General features: G+C 47.7%; 8 protein-coding genes across 10 annotated transcripts; 2 read left to right on the top strand and 6 right to left on the bottom strand.

Annotated features, from left to right (window-relative positions):
* Window positions 1-1,220: 1,220 nt before the first annotated feature.
* LOC9660161 (ectonucleotide pyrophosphatase/phosphodiesterase family member 3) lies at window positions 1,221-2,570 on the bottom strand. The gene is made up of 3 exons (XM_024684130.1): window positions 2,330-2,570; window positions 1,675-2,223; window positions 1,221-1,621 (listed from the first exon to the last, which is right to left on the bottom strand). Exons 1-3 carry the CDS (start codon window positions 2,568-2,570, stop codon window positions 1,221-1,223), a joined length of 1,191 nt encoding a protein of 396 aa, XP_024539898.1.
* A 3,386-nt stretch (window positions 2,571-5,956) lies between these two features.
* Window positions 5,957-8,938, bottom strand: LOC9660160 (putative SWI/SNF-related matrix-associated actin-dependent regulator of chromatin subfamily A member 3-like 1). The gene is made up of 3 exons (XM_024684129.1): window positions 7,298-8,938; window positions 6,940-7,252; window positions 5,957-6,867 (listed from the first exon to the last, which is right to left on the bottom strand). Exons 1-3 carry the CDS (start codon window positions 8,936-8,938, stop codon window positions 6,035-6,037), a joined length of 2,787 nt encoding a protein of 928 aa, XP_024539897.1. The 3' UTR covers window positions 5,957-6,034.
* A 160-nt stretch (window positions 8,939-9,098) lies between these two features.
* On the bottom strand, window positions 9,099-10,299 carry LOC9660710 (protein YIF1B). Its single transcript, XM_002979081.2, has 5 exons — window positions 10,191-10,299; window positions 9,963-10,133; window positions 9,787-9,891; window positions 9,586-9,737; window positions 9,099-9,533 (listed from the first exon to the last, which is right to left on the bottom strand). Exons 1-5 carry the CDS (start codon window positions 10,227-10,229, stop codon window positions 9,158-9,160), a joined length of 843 nt encoding a protein of 280 aa, XP_002979127.2. The 5' UTR covers window positions 10,230-10,299; the 3' UTR covers window positions 9,099-9,157.
* LOC112349591 lies at window positions 10,240-10,796 on the bottom strand. Its single transcript, XM_024684262.1, has 3 exons — window positions 10,720-10,796; window positions 10,533-10,673; window positions 10,240-10,482 (listed from the first exon to the last, which is right to left on the bottom strand). Exons 1-3 carry the CDS (start codon window positions 10,738-10,740, stop codon window positions 10,366-10,368), a joined length of 279 nt encoding a protein of 92 aa, XP_024540030.1. The 5' UTR covers window positions 10,741-10,796; the 3' UTR covers window positions 10,240-10,365.
* LOC9660159 (transcription factor GTE6) lies at window positions 10,752-13,703 on the top strand. Its single transcript, XM_024684261.1, has 11 exons — window positions 10,752-11,036; window positions 11,091-11,176; window positions 11,238-11,444; window positions 11,497-11,574; window positions 11,639-11,866; window positions 11,934-12,044; window positions 12,094-12,152; window positions 12,201-12,351; window positions 12,412-12,665; window positions 12,745-13,244; window positions 13,312-13,703. Exons 1-9 carry the CDS (start codon window positions 10,775-10,777, stop codon window positions 12,589-12,591), a joined length of 1,362 nt encoding a protein of 453 aa, XP_024540029.1. The 5' UTR covers window positions 10,752-10,774; the 3' UTR covers window positions 12,592-12,665; window positions 12,745-13,244; window positions 13,312-13,703.
* A 1,076-nt stretch (window positions 13,704-14,779) lies between these two features.
* Window positions 14,780-15,808, bottom strand: LOC9660158 (thioredoxin-like protein CXXS1). The gene is made up of 3 exons (XM_002979080.2): window positions 15,584-15,808; window positions 15,359-15,481; window positions 14,780-15,208 (listed from the first exon to the last, which is right to left on the bottom strand). The coding sequence occupies exons 1-3, from the start codon at window positions 15,746-15,748 to the stop codon at window positions 15,071-15,073; spliced, it is 426 nt and encodes a 141-aa protein (XP_002979126.1). The 5' UTR covers window positions 15,749-15,808; the 3' UTR covers window positions 14,780-15,070.
* A 259-nt stretch (window positions 15,809-16,067) lies between these two features.
* Window positions 16,068-17,716, bottom strand: LOC9660709 (F-box protein SKIP16). Its single transcript, XM_002979079.2, has 5 exons — window positions 17,482-17,716; window positions 16,717-17,391; window positions 16,455-16,658; window positions 16,283-16,389; window positions 16,068-16,212 (listed from the first exon to the last, which is right to left on the bottom strand). The coding sequence occupies exons 1-5, from the start codon at window positions 17,680-17,682 to the stop codon at window positions 16,134-16,136; spliced, it is 1,266 nt and encodes a 421-aa protein (XP_002979125.1). The 5' UTR covers window positions 17,683-17,716; the 3' UTR covers window positions 16,068-16,133.
* Window positions 17,717-17,847: 131 nt separating this feature from the next.
* Window positions 17,848-20,080, top strand: LOC9660708. Of its 3 annotated transcripts, none has more exons than XM_002979214.2 (10): window positions 17,848-18,061; window positions 18,125-18,338; window positions 18,387-18,664; window positions 18,716-18,808; window positions 18,869-18,961; window positions 19,022-19,114; window positions 19,175-19,279; window positions 19,338-19,445; window positions 19,504-19,644; window positions 19,724-20,080. In XM_002979214.2, exons 1-9 carry the CDS (start codon window positions 17,884-17,886, stop codon window positions 19,641-19,643), a joined length of 1,302 nt encoding a protein of 433 aa, XP_002979260.2. In that variant the 5' UTR covers window positions 17,848-17,883; the 3' UTR covers window position 19,644; window positions 19,724-20,080. The 3 variants fall into 3 exon arrangements, with proteins under 3 accessions (XP_002979260.2, XP_024540152.1, XP_024540153.1); XM_024684384.1 differs by having other exon boundaries at window positions 19,705-20,080; XM_024684385.1 differs by having other exon boundaries at window positions 18,387-18,592; window positions 18,737-18,808; window positions 19,724-19,886.
* The last annotated feature ends 740 nt before the right edge of the window (window positions 20,081-20,820 follow it).

Raw genomic sequence — 20,820 nt, 5'->3', positions numbered from 1 at the left:
CTTTTTTGGTAATTGTGTGCGTTGATTAAACAGCGTTTGATGTTATTCGTGTATTTTTTTGCAGCGGAGGCTTTTGAGTATGATAGATTCCTGGATCCCATTTTGCAAAGTATTAACTCGAATTATGCCAACGGGGTGAATTTTGCGGTCTCTGGAGCGACTGCTTTGAACACCAGCTTCGAAGTCCCACTGTACCTTCCGGTTCAGATTGACCAGTTTCTGAGGTTCAAGCAGGATGCTTACGACAGCGGACATGGTAAAGGTAATGATTCGTCTCAGACTTTGCAAAGGTAGTGTCATTCATAGTTTCCTCTGTAGGGATGCAAAAGCTAGTTCCTTATTATCATCATCTAAAGACTGCTCTGTATGCGGTTGTCATAAGTACTAACGACCTTCTCAATTCCTACTTGTTGGAGCATAGAAGCCCTGAGAATGTAACAGCTGAGGTTGTTCCATACGTTGTGAGAGCCATCTCTCACGCATTACGGGTACACAAAGTTGCATTCAGTCTTGAAGTTGTTCTAAAGCCTTTAATAGAGTCTCCATGAGCATGGCGCACAAAACTTGTTGGTCTTCAGCACGTTCCCTCACGGCTGCATGCCGGTATTGCTGAGCGTATTTGGAAAATATATGCCAAAGGACTCTCGGGGTTGTCTTCTCCCTTTTAACCAAGTTGCGGAAGCGTTCAACAAGCAGTTGTATGATGAAATCCAAGTCTTGCAAAAGAACAGGACGGGATTTCATCTTCTTTATGCAGATGCTTACAAATTCACTTTGGATGTCCTGGATAAACCGCTAGTTTATGGTGAGATCATGTGGTGTTATTGTAATTACACTCATTTATGTCTTTCCAGGATTCCAAAACAAGACTAAACTATCAGCATGTTGCGGGAATGGAGGGGAATATAACTTTGACGTTACTCAGCCATGCGGACTAGTTATCCAGCCAAACGGTACCACTTTGAAACCTTCGGAGTACGTCAGCTGGGATGGCGTTCACTTTACCGAGTCGTTCTATCGGCAGTTGTCAAAGGCATTGCTCACAGGTCGATACATTTATCCATCTCTGAACATTACGCAGATTTGCAACTTCACTTCCAATAGGAAAGTGCGGAGAGAGCCCAAATGATGACAGAAGTTCACTGCTGCAACAGCCTTGAGTACTCAAATCTTTCTTCTTAATAGCCTAATTGAAGAAGTACATATATGCCTTTTGAATATCAAATCAAAATATCACGAGCAAATGACAGTGTTCCATTGTTTGGGGCTCCTCGAATTCCTATAATTGTGGTGATTATGTTATATATCTCCACATTAGGGAACGATGCCACTTTTCGTTTCGGAAATCTTGGACCATGAGCAAAGAAAACAGACCGCATTGAGGAGTACGCATTGTCATAACCATGAAAACCTCCACAGCTACTATTTGTTGATCTCCCAAGCTTCACAGTATAGCTTTCTGAAGCCAACCCAATGATAGGTTGACCAAACTTGCCATGTGAGAAATGTAACCTTTCTGGCAAATCTTCCTTGAGGAAAACCTTGAGGAACTGTCCATTATTCACCCTTCCTGACTGCAATCCCTCGTTCATCTTCTTCACAATGTGCTTTGCATCAAAACCTGGTCAAAAGCTTAGTCAATAAGAGTCAAAATAGAGTTATCACATAAATTACCTCTTGGAGGTCTCAATGCAACTACTGCTCCAACCCAGTCATACCATTCATCAGGGATTCTGATCCATGGAGCCAAATCCTCGAGATAAATCACCTTACTCTCGCAGCTCGTTACCATGCCATGGTCACTAACCATGATAATATGAACATCATTGAGTATCCCACGCGCTTCCAGACCATCCAAGAGTCTTCCAACCATCTTGTCAATGTTGCTCACAGCATCTGTGAGCTCTTGCGAGTCTGGTCCCGAGGCATGCCCTGCGTGATCCGGATTGTCAAAGTAAACAGCAATGAAGCTTGGCCGCTTGGAAACTGGCATGTCCACAAACTTTAGAATGGAGTCAATGCGGTCCTCAAAGGCAAGAGATGAGTTTGCAAGGCGAGCACAGTACTCTTGAGGACAAGTCCAGTGGCCTCTTACAACTTCACTCCCCGGCCATAGATAAGTTCCAGCTCTGAGTCCATTCCTAACTACCGTTTCCCAAAGAGGCTCTCCGTGCCACCACCTTGGATCCGCCCACGAGACGTTAAACCTTGGAAATGAAGGGTCTGATGGATCCACGAAACTATTGGCAATAATTCCGTGCCATGCAGGATACAAACCTGTTTAAATTAATTGATTTACCAACAAATAAGAAAATCTTTTATGACGTACCAGTAGCAATGGAATTGTGATTTGGCATTGTCACTGTGGGAAACACTGGAATCATACCCGGAAAAGCTTCCACACCATTCTCCTTGATGAAGTCAATGTTTGGAGTGGACGTCTTAAACTGGTAACCCCATTTGAATCCATCAACAGATATGAGAATGACCAGAGGCTTCTTGATCATGCCATTTGATTTGGTAAGTCCCACAGAAACAATGAAAACTAACGTCAACAAAGCGATCCTCATATCACAGCCTCGATCAACCTAAGGTCTAGAAAGGTGATTAGTTTATATGGTCGCTTTGTCTATGTATGGTCTCTTTAGAACTTATTTGGTTAGCTGCATGCCAACTTTAGCAAAGCGCTACCACGCTATACTGGGTTGAGCTCTCAGATCCCGGGAATCACCCAGGTTCCAAGGGCGATATTTGCTTCCAGTCCTGCCATTGCCGATGAAGTGCTCAAGAAGGCCTTCCAAATCACTAATGATATTCTCAAGCGTCTCAGAAATGCTATTCAGCAATCCTTAGATTAGATTTTTGTTAGATTTTTTGCAAGTGGTAATCTAAGGCAAAAAACTGATAGCCTCCTTTGGTTGACTCACCAACGTTTAACATGGGGTGCTCAAAGTATTCGCCCCACACAGTTGAATCTCCCTCGTTCTATTCAAGAATCTGGACTAGGACAAGCAGCGTTGACATGAGCGATGCAGTGTCAAGCACTGGCCCAAGCCCTGGAAGTAGCAACTCGTGTTCAAGGCTAGGGAGAATTTCTCTATATTGTGACCTGCCTTCAGACTTCTCGAATTCATCTGTGCTTTACAACATTTCCTCTAAAGTGAGATTTGCAGAAAGTATGGGCACCCAGCCGGTGTGGTGATACAGGCTGCTTGCATTTCGATCTTCTTCTACTCTACCAGTTAGATACGCCACATATTCAGCCTGAAAAAGAGACAAGAAGCAGTAAGGACGAAGAAAGGCGAACATGACAAGCATACAATGACCTGGATGTTCGAGTTCAGCCCGAAGTTCCCACAAGAACATCATCGACGACGACATGGATCTACTCCACTTGAGCAGTTTTAACACCTTGGCCACTGGAAAACTAGTGCTCCCAGAGCGATATGCAAAGCTTCGTTAAAAGAGGAATCAAACAGGAAAGCACACCAATGCACCGAAGCTTTGGAAATCCTTCAAGTGGATGAGTGATTCCTTGACCAACGCCAACGAGCATTGTAGCTGCACTGACGTGACCTTCATTCCTGCACAGTGAGCAGAAAACCTGTGTCTAAATCCCTGTTGCAATGCATGAGAAGATTGCCATGAGCCTCTCCAAAGTGAAGTTGTGAGGATGTAGTACATCTGAGATCACCGTACAGCTGAGACACATGGTGACATGTGGTGGATCTGGAGAGTCACGACTCCCACCTGTGTATGTATAATAGTGATGATATCTGAGCGAGAGAGTTTTTCTCTTCTTCCTTAGTTTTCAACATGGTATTAGAGCTCAGGGATTATATCTTGGGCTGAATGGAGGAGGAAGATGATGAGCCCCCTGATCTGGGGCGGCTGTGAATTGCAAATATCAAGATGGAGGTTTTCTTGTTTATTTTGTCTTGTGCAGGCAACCCTAAAATGGAGGCGGTTCTTGATCGAGACTGGCCTGGATTTGAATTGGAAGGGTTGTGGCACTGCTTGCTACTGCTGGAGACAATCTGATGCGCTACAAGGGAAGGCTTCCTGAGATTTTCTGATGCTGCCAAGAGGCTTCTCTTCTTCCTGGGAATTGCTGTGTGCAAGGGCCTTGAGGCTGATGGAGAGATCACATTTGAGTGGGGGACATGGAACAAGATGCTAGTTCCTGATGGGTCCTGATACAAGTTGGCTGTGTGCAAACTTGGGTACCTTGGAACGTGCTGCTATTGTTGTTCAACACCACAAAATGCTGATTTCATGAGGTTAAATTTTCTTGGCTAAGTGGGGGAGTGAGATAGATTCACAGTGGTTTAGCATTAATTTCTTTTTTCTGATCCAGCCTTTGCATGCTGATCTCGAATGAGTGGGGGTGTGAGGATGTAGTACATTTGAGATCACCATACAGCTGAGACACGTGGTGACATGTGGTGGATCTGGACTCTCACCTATATATGTATAGCAGTGATGATATTTGAGCAATAGAGTTTTTCTCTTCTTCCTTAGTTTTCAACATGGTATCGGAGTCTCTTGCTCAGATATCATCACCACTATACATACATAGGTGAGAGTTATGACTCTCCAGATCCACCACATGTCACCATGTGTCTCAGAAATATGGTGATCTCAGATGTACTACATTGTTACACCCCCACTCAAGATCAATGTGCCAAAGCTGGGTCAGAAAAAAAGAAACTAATGCTAAACCATTGTGAATCTATCTCACTCCCCCCACTCAGCTGAGAAAAGCTGAGCTCATGAAATCAGAATCTTGTGGTGTTGAACAATAATAACAGTATGTTCCAAGGTACCCAAGCTTGCACACAGCCCAGCTTGTATCAGGACCCGTCAGGAACCAATATCTTGTTCTATGTCCCCCACTCAAATGTGATCTCCCCATCAGCTTCAAGGCCCTTGCACATAGCAATTCCCAGGAAGAAGAGAAGCCTCTTGGCAGCATCAGCAAATCTCCAGCCCAAGGAAGCCTTCCCTTGTAGCAGCAGGGGCATCAGATCGTCTCCAGCAGTAGCAAGCAGTGCTGCAACCCTTCCAATTCCAATCTAGATCAAGAACCGCCTCAATTTTAGGGTTGCCTGCACAAGACAAAATAAACAAGAAAACCTCCATCTTGATATTTGCAATTCACAGCCGCTCTAGATCAGGGGGCTCATCGTCTTCCTCCTCTTCATCCTCTATTCAGCCTAGAATTTAATCCCTGAGCTCTAATACCATGTTGAAAACTAAGGAAGAAGAGAAAAACTCTATCACTCGAATATCATCACTGCTATACATACACAGGTGAGAGTTGTGACTCTCCAGATCCACCACATGTCACCACGTGTCTCAGCCGTATGGTGATCTCAAATGTACTACATCCTCACAGAAGCTGCTGCCTGGGGCCTGAACCTTCATCTGCATTGTTTCTATCCTTTTTCTGATAGAGAACTCCTGTAATCGAAATGTGTAAGAGAAGAGCAACCAGAAGTTGAATTTCCGCTTTCGTTTCCTCGAGCCCCTCACGTGGCTGGCATCAAACAACGTAGATGGAGCATTTAAAGCAGCTATTTAGTGATGATCGTCAGATGCTGGAGCGTTGTTGATTAACAACTTTCCTGGAGACGCAGGATAGAAGAAGCCGCTCGAATTCTGAGTGCGTGTGACCTGAAGGAATAAGGAATAAAGAAGATTCATGGGGTTTGGAGTGGCAATTTTGGGGAGGGATAGGCAAAGAGCAGTAGGAATTCCTCCTGTTATGAGAATTCGGTTATTTTCTGTGTTGATTGGAGAAACCAAAAAGTGAGAAACAACTTGAGAAATAAAACGCAGAGACTAAATTAATGCCTTTTCTCGTCTCCTAAAGCAACCTGTGCCGGATATTGAGTTAAAAGGGCATAACTTAGCACTTATCTAACCTTTGTTCCCAGCCAACTAAGGTCAATAATGGTCAACTAAAGTAAACTGGTTTGTTTAAATCTTACCTGCAAAATAATCAAACAATTTTAATTCTTTCGCCAGCGATCTAGCACTTCATGAGCAGCTTCACTTCTTCCACGCACTTCTTCTTCCGCTGCTCGGACGCCTCCTTTCCCAGCGCGATCTGTGCGTACGCCCTCTTCTTCTCCTGGACTTGGAGCAGCCTCTCCTCGATGCTGTCCGTGGCAATGAGCCGAAACACATGAACGTCTCTCGTCTGTCCCAGCCTGTGAACTCGATCCATGGCCTGTTCCTCCACCGCCGGATTCCACCACGGGTCCATCATGAACACGTTGGACGCCGTCACCAGATTCAATCCCACTCCAGCGGCCTTGAGGCTGAGAAGAAACACCGTCGGCGAGCCACTGCGTGTCGACTTGAACGCTTCCATGTTTTCTTCCCTCTTGCTGGCGCTCATGCCGCCCTCGAGCTTGACGAACTTGAAGCCGGCCTTTTGGAGTGGCCCCTCGATGAGCTTGAGCATCGTGGAGAACTGGGAGAACACCACCGACTTGATATTTGGATCCTTGGCCCTCGTCTTCTCCAGCATAGATATCAGCGCGTTGATCTTGGCGCTCGGCTTCACTCCTTTCACGTCGATTTTGTCATCGTCGTCCTCGACATCGTTTTTGTTGGACAGCTCTTCATCTTCCTCCTCGTCTGGTTTCCCAGAAGAGAAGATATCGTCCTCGCTCAACTCCTCGTGGCACATTGGACACTGTTTGTCCTCGTCTTCCAGTACTTTCTCGAGGCACCGCCGGCAGAAAACGTGAGCGCAGGATGTGATCACGGCTCCCGAAGGAGGAGCGAGGCAGATCGGACAATCGAAATCATCGCCCAACGTGGCCAGCATTTTTTTCAGCAGCTCTGGACTGGCCGCTTTCGGTCCTGCTCCTGCAAAGTTTCAGAAAACTCAAGTTTTCCTTTTGTTTTTTCTGATCATAGACATACCTTGAGTGTCGGTGTCTGATGAAGTGCTCATATTAACGATTTCCGCCGGGCACATACTCGTGTGGTCGCATATCTGACGCAACCGGAGAATCATCTGTAGCACCACGGCGTAGTTCTTCGTCACCGTGCCGTTGTCCAGGAAGCGCCGGATCATATTCCTGCCATCTTTTTCCATCTTGTCGTACAGACTGCGATCTTCAGGGCTGAGATCCACCGGGAAGACAGTAATGATCTTGGGAGGCAAGTCAACGAGCTTCTTGCCGTTCACCTTCGTCTCTTTCGTTCTCCTCAGCGAGATGGAAGACATAAGTCCCTGAATGATCGCCGGTTATAAACGAAATGAAAGAAGAAACTTTACCTGGAGCCGAGCGAATCCAACAGGCTCGCCGCTCGTCAGTGGCTTCTGTATAGTCTTCGTCCAGAAACTCTGCTCGTTGAGAGGCTCGAAATGCAAAAACTGCATGAGACTAAGGAGATCCTTGGCACTGTTCTGGATTGGAGTGCCCGTCACGGCCCATCTCCGGTCGGCATTCAAGGCCACCGCACTCTTGGTTTGCTGCGCTCTCGGGTTCTTGATAATGTGAGCCTCGTCCAGCACCAGCCTCAGCCAGTGGACCTTCTTGAGAGGAGAATTTCTCTCGGTAAGCATGTTGTAAGTCGTGAAAACGATGTCATAGTCTGCAAGAGTCCTGGCGTTGGCGGTGCGATTCGGTCCGTGATACTTGTGGACTTTGAGCCCCGCGGGGTACGTGTGATCCTTTAGCTGCGACTCCCAGTTGCTGAGCACCGAGAGCGGGCAAATCACCAGAGTTCCTCGAGGACCATCGGCTGCTGGAACACAGGGAGGTCCGTCGTTGGAAACGGGCACCGGAGCTGCTGTCTTTGCCTTTCCTTTGTCATCGGAAGTTTTGAGCTTCTTCGAGGCTGGCTCGCCACCCTGACTTTGCTCTGGCTCCTTGATGTCTTCGATCGGTGGAAGAACAGCACCGGGCTTGTTGGTGGCAATGAGCGCTAGAACCGTGAGTGTCTTCCCGAGTCCCATATCGTCAGCTAAGATCCCACCCCGGAGAGACTCGGGGCGCTTGGCGGACGTAACGTTTGTCAGAGTGTTGGTATACATTGTCGTGCCTTTCTTCTCCCAGAACGGAGGAAGAGCTGACGAGTTTTCTCGCTGGACCATCCAAGCCAGAGCCTCCTTCTGGTGTTGCATCAACGAGGACTTGATGACACTGTTGTCAGCTTCCATGCGCTGCCGGATCTTTGCTCCAGCCGTCATGCTCTCGAAGATATCATCGATGCTTGGAGCCTTTGGAGCTTGAGGAGGAGGAGGAGGCGGAGGAGCCATCATCAACTTTCTCCTCGCCGGTGGTGGCGCCGGTACACTTAACGACCGATCGACTCGGTGATGCTGATCACGAGGAGGCCTTTGGTGCTGCTGGTGGTGATCACGATAATCACGTCTTCTGCTGGAAGAACTAGTCGAAGCTCTTGAAGAACTAGCACCGTTTGCTACTCGTTGATCGCTACCACCACCACCTCTTGAAGAACTACCATTTGCTACTCGTTGATCGCTACCACCACCACTTCTTGAAGAACTACCATTTGCTACTCGTTGATCGCTACCACCACCACCACGACCATCATCTACATTATCTACTGGAGGATCGTAAGGACTTCTCAGCTGCTCGCCATAGTACTCGAGATGATCCCGGACAGCGTCGACCATCGCCGGCAAGCTAAACACGAAGACCTCACACGAGACCCTGTTAGAGCTTCCATTCCCAGCACCGATACACTGGAGCTGCGCCAGCCCCTTGTCCACCAGCGGCGCTAGACTCTTGGCCTTTTCCTTCTGGATGTACCCGACTTGCTCGCCGCGCTCGTTGATCACCCGGAACGCATTCGTATCGAAACGATTCGTCGGATCGCGGACGAGCTGCGCGAGCCCGTCGCTGGACAGCTTCCCGCGATGATGCGCTAAACCTCTCACCTCGGCCATGAGTGATCCCACCAGAATAGGCTCGTTGATCGCATCCTCCTCGTCGGCGGCGGCGGAGAAATCCACCGCCATCGCGCTCGCCATCGCCCTGGGAGAGAGAGAAAGCCCTCCTCCCCTAGTATCTTCTCCAAGGCGCTGCCTTTCAAAAAAAATTCTAGGGTTTAAGGGGAATATACGCGCCGCGACTAAATTAAAACGCACGAAAGCTTTGCGGCAAAGCTAGAGCCGAGTAAACCATAGAAAGATTGGAACTTGGGCGATGGCGACGAAGAGCAGCAAGTAGTGGTGCTTGCTCGAGTCGCGCTCGTAGCTCCGGACCTCCGCCAGGAACACTCTCTTGAGCGTTTTGACGAGGAACACTCCCATGCAAATCCCCGTCCAGAGGAGCGCGAAGTAGAAGAGGTACTTGCTCGAGATCGTCGCGGCGATGGAGACAGACATACCGACGAGTGAGTAGCCGCTGTAGGCGAGCGTGTCGAGCCATGGGACTTCGCCACTGCCCACCGCGAAGAGCATCCCCTTGACGAGGATCACTTCCACGAGCCACGCTCCAATCCCGTGGGAGAAGCTGGATTGCATCACTGCCGGCGAGAACCTGTGACGAAGAGCGATGGTGAGAGAGAGCTTGAACGAGATCGAGATCTTACTTTCCGGTGAAGCCAAGAGCGTAGCAGCGAAGAACCACATACGTCGCGAGAGCCATGAGAGGAATGTATAAGTCGGGAGCGTTGATATCATACCGGGGAGGCTTGTAAGTGATGCCTCCCGCGACTTGCTCGGCGATTCTCGTCCAGTGTCCCTGGAACACAATCTCTCAATCTCTAGCAAGATTTTCTCAAGCCTCCCACCTTGTGTAGAAATGGAAACAAAATGATCTTGAGCTTGTTCTTCACGTATTGCTCGTTGAGCTGGAAGTAATAGTGAATGTCTTGCCCGGCCAAGAACCTGGAAATCTGCGACGAAGGAAGAACACTCTAAGAAACGAGAGGAAAAAAAATAAAAATTCTCTTTTGTGAAAGCTTACATTGCTTTGTACATAATCTTTGCTGCTGCCAAACAATTTCTCGCCGTAGGCGCCCAGCCCCGTGCGAATGAGATCCGAGTTGTAGAAGGCTGAATCGCCGGATCCAGGCGGTGGCTGTGGTGGCATTCCAGGCATACCGGGCTGAGGAACAAAATTGTTGTATCCATACGGCTGCGATGAAATCTCTTCTCTCGAATCAAACGCGAGATCCAAGCGCAAGAAGCATACCTGCATTGGCCGCGGCGGCTGCTGCTGCTGCCACGCCATGGAAATCGCCCCTAGCTCGCGCGCTCTGGAGAAATCTGGGGCAATCGCGAGCTCCTGTTCGATTAGGGCTCTTGGGAGACTAGGCTAGACTAAACTTATTTTTAGGTCAAAATGTTTCTCTCAATTCCATTTCCTTCTACCAGCCTCTGGCCGAGAGCTCGGCGATGATCGGCTTGAAGTAGCGATCGATGCTGAGATTCCAGGCGTGCGCGAGCTCCTCTCGATCTTTCTTCCCGAAGAGCGGCTCCGGAGGCTGTGAATCGCGAGTCAGGCAGAGATAGAAATCGAGATTTTGGGGCTCACAGGGATCGGGGGAGGCAGTGGCATGTTTCCGCCAGACAATGCGTGTCCTGTGATGGCAGTAGATCGCCACAGCAGCCGGCGCTCGTAGAGAACAGCTCCAGCTCCAGCGATCAGTCCCAGGGTTGCTCCAAGCGCGCGCTCCTGGTAGAGATTTCGATCATCGGTGACGAAAAGGAGAATCACAAACCTGGAGCTGCAAGGACGCCATGCTTTCTTAGAGTGTGATTTTGCCCTAACCCTGGATGGAGGAGAGGGATGATACAGGTGAGAGGAAGCGAAAGATCTCCAAAGGAATGTCTCATCTCAAGAACACCTCCGTGGTTAGTCCCAGCAACAGCAACGAGAGGGATGCAAAGCGTCCATGCCGGAGTTTGTCCACGCTTATGTCCGCTCAAGCTACCGATGGCTCCGCCGATAGTAATGGACGGGACGAAGCCATGGAAGGCGTGGAAGAAGGCAAAGCTGGAGAGTCTCCGGCTGTGAACGATCGAAGTCGAGTGCCGGGTATATAGATTAAAACTTTGGTTTTTTTTATTCCACTTACACAGTCTATCACAGGCTCGCAGCAAGCATCGCCAGACAAAGACGAGTTTAAGCGAAACTTGAAAGTCCAGGTCACGGAGATGAATTCCAAAGTAGAAGATGTAAGTCTTTTCTTTTGTTTTTCCTTCCATCTCTCCTGCAAATTTTTGTGTGAACAAACAGATGGAGCGGCAAGTTTCTGATATTCTCAGGATGCGAAGAGCTTCCCTGAAAGATAGACCGGTTGGAATTACAGTGACTGACGATGATAGAGAAAAGGCAGTCGCGGCCATTAAGAAGCAGCGAGCTCTAGAGAACGCTCGCCGCGAAGCTCTGCATACGAAGCGTGCACAGGATCACTTGAGAATATTTAGCAACATTCTTCGACAGGTAAGACAATGTAGAGTTGTGAGCTGACAAACCCCGTTCTATTCTTATGCAGGTTACACAACACAAGTGGGCTTGGCCTTTCATGCAACCTGTTGATGTGGAGGGCTTGCAATTACACGATTACTACGATGTAAGGAGCGCTTTTTTACTTCTTGTCTTCCCTGCTGATCATCGTAGTTTTATTTTGTTTGCAGGTAATTAAACGTCCTATGGACTTTAGAACTATTCGAGAAAAGATGGAAGCCAAAGATGGGAGTGGATACCGGAGCGTTCAAGAAATTGCCGAGGACGTGAGGCTTGTTTTCTCGAACGCGATGACATATAACGAAGTGGGAACCGACGTGTATGTCATGGCCAAGACGCTTTCTGAAAAGTTTGAGGAGAAATATAAATTCGTTCTGGAACCAAAGCTTCTAGAAGAGGTAAGTCGGTATCAGGAGATTTTTGTGTTTAAACTTGACACCACTTGGTAATTGTGTGTGTCTTAAGGGTGCTAAACGAAAGCAGGAAATGGTGGAACTGGAAGTTCACGAAGGCGAAGAGGCTAAAGCCGCAGAGGAAGTTGCGCTTGATAGAATGGCTCACGAGATCTGCAAAAAGGTACACGTCTTGTGAGGCTAGAGTTCCTTCTCACCTAGAACGTTCACAGCTAAACAATCTAGAAGACGAGCTCGAGGAGATTAAAATCAATGCTACATCAAAATACAGGCAAATGCTCGATGGTTTCTCTTCCTATTCTTACCTGCGTGTGTGTAGGCCAATGTCGATCGAAGAGAAAAGACAACTTGGTCAGAGTCTCGGGCGCTTGCCTCCAACGGGACTGAACCGCGTGATCCAGATAATCGCAAAGAATAATCCCAGTTTCAATGCCGCAGTTGCTGAAGTCGAGGTGGATATTGATGCCCTGGTGAGAAATCTCTCGTACAGTACGTTGATGATACTAAACCAAGACTGTTTCGCTCGACAGGATACGGGGACGCTGTGGCAGCTGCACTGTTACGTTCAAATGGTACTGAGCCAGAACAAGCAACAAGTTGAGGGAGCCGATCAAACCCCGACAACAACGGCAGCAGGAGCAGCAGGAGCAGCAGCAGCAACAGCAGCAGCGGTCAAGAAGAAACCTACACCCGCAAAGTTGCAGAAGTAGCCTAGGACCGGCTCTAGGACAGCGCTCATGCTTACGCGCGCTCCATACGAACTATTCTCTCATCTTTGTCAAGGGTAAGTGCCTCATGTCGGTTGCTTGGCTTTCAACTTGTGTCTATTCCTTCCATTGAAGATTCTGATAAATGCTTTGCAGGTGCTGGTGCCCTGGTGATCAGACTCGGTCATGGTGAGACTGGTCAGTCCACCGGCCAGGCATATCCCATGTGAGTTCCTTGCGTCATTTATTTTACATGCAGGGAACGTACGATGGTAAGGCATTTCTTCAGTTGGAAAGAAAGGAAAAACCACCAGGGGCTGTGTATACTACAAGGCGTTTGCTTGCTAAGTTATCCCAACTCGTCCTCCGCCCAAGAGTTTGGAGATAAGCCAATGAAAGGAAGTGAGCTTCATCTTCTTCTTTCTCACTCACTTGTTTTCCATAAAGTCGAGAAGTCGTATACAGGAAACGTCCAGCCAGCAAAGCTGTGACCACGACCACTGAAGCTCTGGTTGTGATATTGCTGAATCAATCCTGTGACTGGGATGTTTGGATCGAGTGGGGGCGGGAGTTTGTAATTGCTCCGGGCTTTTCCTTGCAGCTCGGGTACCGCAGAGTACGCAAGCGTTGGTGGGTTGGTTGGAATCGTCCTGCGAGTAAGTTCTTCCTGGATTAAGAAAAACTTTGTGGATTGGACTAACTTAATGCTTCTTTGGATTCCAGTGGCAGTAGCGAGCGAGCGATCGAACGAGCGGAGATGATGGGATAAGTGATGCTCTGGAGGAGTGAGGCAGGAAATCTAGCAGCGAGCTACAAGCTTCCCCTTTGGCAACGGTTGGAGCGAGTAGAAGAAACGAAAAGAAATCTCTCGAGCGAAGATGGCTACCTACATCACGGCCGTTTCACGGGCAAGCATGCAATGGAGCTGCGATGCGAGGCAAAGCAAAGCAAACGCGTAACGAAAGAAGAAGAAGAAATAGAAAAAGAGTTTAGTCTATAACGGAGGTTGATGCGTGTGTTCTTCTTTGTTCGCCACGGACGGCTGGGAGCGTGGCACGTGGCAGAAACGAACTACTGACGGCCGCCGACGGGCGTGACGTGCTGTGGATTGAAAACTCTGTTGGGCAATAAAAAGGAAGAAGGTGCTTTGCGGAACAACGTTCTTTCTTCTTCTTCCTCTCGTTTCTTCTCTCAATCCACTCTTTGTGCGTTTCGATCGACTGCGAGATTGCTGCGAGCGAGCGAGCGGGCATGGAGATCAAGAGCTGTCCTCCATTCCATTGCAGTAGTCCATCCCCATCCAAACGGGATCCAACCGAGAATTCGACAATGCAAGTGACGCAAAGGCGAGATTTCCATCCGAATTCTCCATGGTGAGTGCTTGAATTCATGCTGCATTGGATTGGCGAAGAGAGAAAGAAGCAGCGAGAGCTCCTCGAGTGTGATTGGATTGACTATTCCCTGCCATGATTGAATTGATTGAACTGTATATAGCGCGGAGAGATCTAGACCAACTGGCGACAAGACTCGCAGCAACACAAGCATTCATTCATTCCTATCGCACACAAGTCGGTGGTCTTCACACTCTCTCGCGATTAAACTTTTTCATGCTCATCGCTACTCTCTTTTTTTCTTTTGTTTAAGCTTTGTTTGACGAGGACTGGGAACTGCTCCGATTCAAGCTCGCAGCTTTCCAGGTCACAAAAACTCCAAATTGCTCGCTGTTACAGTCGAAAGCGATCTGTCAAATCCTGGCGATGATCCATCCAAGTTTCCAGGTAAAAGTTCTCGTTTACATCTTCTTCCTCGTAAAAACAAACGCATGAATCATTCTCTCACGGTCTCTGGGAAGAGAAGAGAGAAAAAAAAACTGGTTTTTTTTTGTTTTTTTTTTTTGGTTGCCAGGATTCTTCGAAGTTTGTGTGGAGCCGAGCAAGAAAGAAGAAACAAAATCACTCTGCCTGGCTCCCTGTATGCCATCTGGGGGGGATTTATCAGCTGACGATGATAAGCTCCATAGCTGGCTTACGGGGAGCCACGCAGAGTTTCTCGCTTGGACGAAACCACTCGTCTTCTCATTCTCGGACACGAACGAAGCGATTGCGACGTGACGAACAGACTCACCATTCGCAGAATCCCAATCCAAATCTCTGGAACCAACAGCAACCAAGAACCTGGCGTGATCACGGGGTAACGCATCAAACTCTCGTAGATTGATTCAATCAGCGTAGAGAGCAAACATCTATAGATTCATATGCACAGGCTGTGAGCTACCTACACGAAGATAAAAGGAGAAGAAAACTCGTGGGAGAAATCGAAAATCCTTGGGCGGGCTGAATGACAACGACCGTGACGATGGTGATGAAATGGAACCCCGGCTTGCAGCAGCACTTATTCCATGGCCTCCTACGTAGCGATCAAACAAAGAAAAGGGGGAGAGAAAAAAAAAACGAGACCCGTCCAGTCGAGTCGTGCGTGCTCATCAACACGGCGAGGCCAGTGTCTCGATCTTCTTCTCCAGCTCCTCCGGATTGGCTCCCACGATTTTGTCGATCACTGCCTCGTCCTTGATGAAGAGAAAAGTCGGCAGTGCTTTCACTTGCAACTTGGAAGCCAGCTCCTGCCAAGTTCCACCCAAAGAAGCAATCAATCAGTACGAAGGCCACAAACCAAGAACACACAAAAAAAAACACTCTTTTGTTTCGTTCTTCATTCTCATTCCTGCGCGTTCTCGAAGTTTGGAGCAAGGAGAGAGGAGAGAACCACTTACATGTTGCACGTCCATGTCTACTTCCAAGAAAATAACGTGAGTCAATCGCTTGGACATGTTGTTGAAGGCTGGCTCCATGAATTTGCAAGGCGCGCACCACTCGGCACTGAAATGAGCCACCACCTAAGAAACAAGGATTAGATCCTTTAAGGATTCACAAGGATCGCGTTTGTAGCTGCGCGCTGGAACTACAAGTGGAGCTAGAGCCATAGGTCAAACACTTACAATGGCGCTCTGTGCATTGGCCTCCTTGAGGAATTGCTCCCACGCCTCCTCCGATTCCACCTTGACGACGCGCGACGGCTCCAGCTCGAACCCATCGCCATCGCCGGACACGAATTGGTCCACATCGTTGGACACCGAGATGGAAAGAGGCGACGCTACCGCCATAGCTTCTTCTTTCGCCGCGGGCAGAGAGAGAGAGAGAGAGAGAGAAGAGAAAAGCCTAGTGCCAAGGGGAAAGAATATTCTCCTCTGACGGAATATGCCCGCCCGTCAAGCTGACGGATAGAGCCTGCCGGAGGAATATTCGTGACGCGTGGCGGCTTTGCTGCCAATCTGGGAGAGGTGCCAAATGGACACCATCTGATTGGACGAGAGCACTTCCACACAAGGCTTGTTTTATAACTGTATGAATGTTCTTTCTTCTTCCACGCTAGAGTTACATACAGGAGCACCAGAGCTTAGAGGTATAACTTAGCACAGCACAGGAGAAAAAAGAAGAAAAATTTCCAGAGTATTTACAACACAAACCATAAATCCAATTCGTGCGCGCTTAGAATATGTACCGAGGAACTTGCATAGGGAAAGGTGCCACTCTCACGCAAAACTCTGGACCTTCTTGCCTGCTAAGGCTGCCAAGAGAGAGAGAGAGAGAGAGCAAATTCTTTAGCGAGCTAAACCAAAAGAGAGAAACCAACATACCATCCAGGCACGAACGTGAAATCGCCCTCCAGCGATCCGGACAGCGTGTTCTGCGTGCTACAGCTCTCGTAAACGAAGGCGTCGCCACCGAGCTTGAGAAGCGGATACTGGAAGAAGCAAGGGTAAGCTCACATAAAAAAGTCCTGTTTTGCTACGAGATCCTAGAGCTTACCATGCCAACCACAGCCTCAGCACGCACTTCATCGACGATTTCATCGTCGGCGGTCACGACCCAGTGGCGCCTCGAAAGTTGACACTGGTTAGAAGCCAACGCACTGACGGGCAGGAACCGCATTCGAACGGAGTAACTGAAGAGATACTTCTCTAGAGCCTCTGGATCAGACAGCTCAGGAACAAACACCGCAGAAGCTCTCACCTGGAAAAATTCACAGAACGTCACAACAAAGAGACCGCAAAGAACCTTAAGCACGCACCTGGATTCCCTGTGTCACAGCCTCTGTGCAAGTGGACCCATTCTCCGGATAGAGGCTGATGCTCCGGATCCCATCGTCGTTGCGCACTGTATACTTGCCACTCAAAAGTCCATCCCGGTATTCCTCGAGCCACCGAAGCATGCCATCGCCGGGATTGCTACTCGCCAGCGGCAGGCAAGGCATCACCTCGTACTTCTTGAGGAAGTTCTTGGTGCCAACCAGCACCATCCCACTGTCGCAGTCGAGGAGGAAGAACTTGTTTAAGTTGCACGACGCGGCGATGACGATCCTCTTGGTTCCAGCGGGAGCTCGCGAGAGGAGGCGCTGGGTGTAGGAGACAACTTGCTGGAGCGGCAGGAGCTGGACGTTGACAAAGTGATTGTAGAAGTAGTATCCTCCGAGAAGACCCACGTACTGGTGAGCGATCTCGTCGCCATCCACGATCTGCTGGCCATCGCAGAAGCGATAGAGAAGGCGGACGTGAGGAGGCAGAGGCCAGCCCAGCGTGCTCTCGGCCGCGACAATGTCCGCCTCCGAGGCCTGGCGGGCGAGAGAATCGGCCACTGCGGGGTAATTGGAGCGCAGCACGCCCTTCAAATCATCCCAGAGTTTCTTGGTCCGATAGACGAGCCCACCATACTGGTTGAATTCGTCGTGCCAGGCAGCGTAAGTTTCCTGCGAGAAAACCAATGGTGGGATTTAAATCCACTTCTTGTCCTAGAATGCCCGCTAGAAAATGCTACAATCTCTCGCTCTCTCGCTCACCTTGAAGCTGCAGCAGGGATTGCCCATGAAATCCGCGGCAGCGCACACGCCATACTCGTCCCGGCAGTGCTGCGACCAGAGCGTGTCGTCGTGCGCCAGCGCCCGCCATCGCCGATTGACGCAAGCTACCCTAGCGCAGTCCACGGCATCCGTCCGTGCCAGGATTGTTTGCAGCAGCAGCGCGGGCAGCACATCCTCCATCGCCCGCCACAAACCCTAATAGCCAAGAGCAAGAACAAGCACACACTGCATTGCTGCTGACGTGTCAGCTGACAGTGAAAGAGCTAGCCGCATCCTAGCCGTCCACGGTGGATAACGCGGAAAAGTCTCGGGCTCGATTCCTGGGGCGGCCAATTAATTTGAATTTGCTTTTGCGAGGGCTAGGGTTTGTGGGCAGGGAGGATGATCGTGGAGCGGCAGGAGATGCCGCTGAGCGAGGACGACGATGAGGATGAGGAGAATGATATCTTCCGGCTCATGCCAGCGTCGCTGGGGTTCCTCCGCGAGCAGGATCTTGCTACATTTTGCGACTGGGAGGACATGGGGGAGTCCGGTCCTTCTCAATCCAAGAGTAACGAAGGTACTTTCTTTTATCTCTTCTTTTTCCTCCTGTAGCTTTTCTTGAGGTTCTTGGTTTGCACAGTCGAAGATGAAGATCAGAGCCTGGTGTGTCGTTTGTCGCGGGTTCGATCCAAGAAAAATGCCACCAACAAGTCGCGAGTGATGCCATCGATTCCCTCTTGTTCAAAAGGTGGATTGATGGACGTCGCCGAGTTTTGGGACCGTGAGGAGGGCAGAGAAGAAAATCCGAGCTTCATGTCCCGGTTGTCGCGGGTTCGATCAAAGAACAGTGCGAGGTTTGTCTTGTTTTTTCTTCTTTCATTGGGGAAAAGTGAAAGTTTCAGGCGAATCAAACACACACTGGACCTTTCTTTTATGAAACCCCAAGTACCGGAAACTGTGAGCTTAAGTGCTCCAACTTGCGAGACAGTAGATTTTGCTCCAACAGAAGAGTTTTCTCCAACAGAAGATTGTACTCCAAGTTGCGAGACAGAAGACTGTGCTCCAACTTGCGAGACAGAAGCTTGTGCTCCAACTTGCGAGACAGAAGATTGTAGTATGGCTATGAAAATGGCAACAACAGAAACTGCAAATGAGCTCCTAGAGGAACTTCGTCTCAAAGGTGCTTCAACTACAATTGTTTTCTTGGTTGAAACAAATTCTTTCTTTTCAGATTTTGATTGCGAGACAGAAGATTGTAGTATGGCTATGAAAATGGCAACAACAGAAACTGCAAATGAGCTCCTAGAGGAACTTCGTCTCAAAGGTGCTTCAACTACAATTGTTTTCTTGGTTGAAACAAATTCTCTTTCTTCGTTCTTTTCAGATTTTGATTGCGAGACAGAAGATTGTAGTATGGCTATGAAAATGGCAACAAGAGAAACTGCAAATGAGCTCCTAGAGGAACTTCGTCTCAAAGGTGCTTCAACTACAATTGTTTTCTTGGTTGAAACAAATTCTCTTCCTTCGTTCTTTTCAGATTTTGATTGCGAGACAGAAGATTGTAGTATGGCTATGAAAATGGCAACAACAGAAAGTCCAAATGAGCTCCTAGAGGAACTTCGTCTCAAAGGTGCTTCAACTACAATTATTTTCTTGGTTGAAACAAATTCTCTTCCTTCGTTCTTTTCAGATTTTGATTGCGAGACAGAAGATTGTGCTCCAACTTGTGAGACAAGGAGAGTTAAACGTAAGCGCGAAGTTAAGGCTGAGGCCGAACAAAGCCCGTGGCTCAAAGGTACAAACCTTTGGTGCATTTGTTATCACTGTCAATCTTATTTCTCCGGTTCAAGCAGAATCTGGGATGGAATGGAAAAATGGTAGGAGGTGCAGCACAAGGTACCGGTCCAGACCGTTGGAGTACTGGAGAGGCGAGAAGCTCCTTTATGGACGCGTACACAAAAGTAAGTTTGTGATATTCAGTTTTCGAGGGTGCTAAGTTCTAACAATAAAAAAATGCAGCAATGCCAACCTTGATTGGCATCAAGCACTCCTCACCGATGCCACCACACCCCAAGAGAGGCGAGAAGCCCAAAGAGTTCAAGGTGGAGTCGTTTGTTCCGGACCAGTTCAAACATCTAGTGAAACTGGCTGCGATCTGAAGTAAGCGTGATTCGAGCTTTCTAGTGTAGAGGTAGCTACCGTTTCACTGTTTTCAAGCAGATTTTGTTTTGGTTTTCAGTATCCTTCGCTCGTATCTCGTCCGCAGCCGGCACAAGATCTTGAGAAGCTGTCACCGCAAGCCTCCGGCTTACCATCGCCAAGAAAAAGGAATGATTTTTGGCTTCCTGGTGCCAAACAACAAAGCTCTTGGGCTCTCCTGTGAAAAACTCGTTGCTCAGTCATAGGTGGACTTTCCATAAGTTTTTAGATCATCCAAAACTCTTTAGGAGTTTGATCTGGCTTTGCCACGTGGCATAGTTGGCATTCATTGAAACAGCAAAATGCTAGGCATTGCATGATGACATACAAACATGATTTATCATTTTGTGAGTGTTTGGAATTTAAAAATACAGAATATAGGAATGACATTTATATACAAGAGCGAGTGGTTGAATTAAAATCAATCAAAATCTTAGAATAGTTAAAGGTTATTGTGTCTATGTTAATGAGTTAGGATTTAGAGAAACATTAGAAAGAGGCAATGTAATTTACTTTTGATCTCATTGCACATGAATAATTTTTGGATGATTAACATGTTGAATGTTATGCAAAATTTTATAAATTTGCAATCCAATTTACCCCTTCTAAAACCTTTAAACAAATTATGTCTAGTAAAATCATTAACATTAGGTCATCCATTTATACTATATAAATGGATGATGATGATAATTGTGGCCTAAATGTTCAATAAATTTTACTTGAATTAACTTTATTGGCAATAAAAGATTATGACTACATGAATTTATATACTAAAACATTAATGAAACTTTACACCCTTGTGACATATATGTATATTGAAAAATTAGCATCCCAATACAAATGTTAAAAATTCACATACTTCACAATCATCATATTGAAAGTCCAAATAAACTATTGTACTAAACCATCCATTTATGGATAGCAAAAATGTAACGTATTCTTAATCAACATATTAGAACATAAAATGCCTCAACTATAAACATAATATTATTATTTGAGAGAATCCACTCTAGACAAGAATGTTGGAATACCAAATATTAAATAACAATTGCACTAGTAAAACATAAACTTTCACCTAATAAATTAAGTAATTGAAAGCAATAATAACATATTTATTGCCAACATTCCACCAACTGC

The sequence above is a fragment of the Selaginella moellendorffii genome, unplaced genomic scaffold (genome assembly GCF_000143415.4).
Source record: "Selaginella moellendorffii unplaced genomic scaffold, v1.0 SELMOscaffold_40, whole genome shotgun sequence".
In the NCBI taxonomy this organism is placed as follows: Eukaryota; Viridiplantae; Streptophyta; class Lycopodiopsida; order Selaginellales; family Selaginellaceae; genus Selaginella; species Selaginella moellendorffii.
This window is presented reverse-complemented; position numbering and strand designations above follow the sequence as displayed.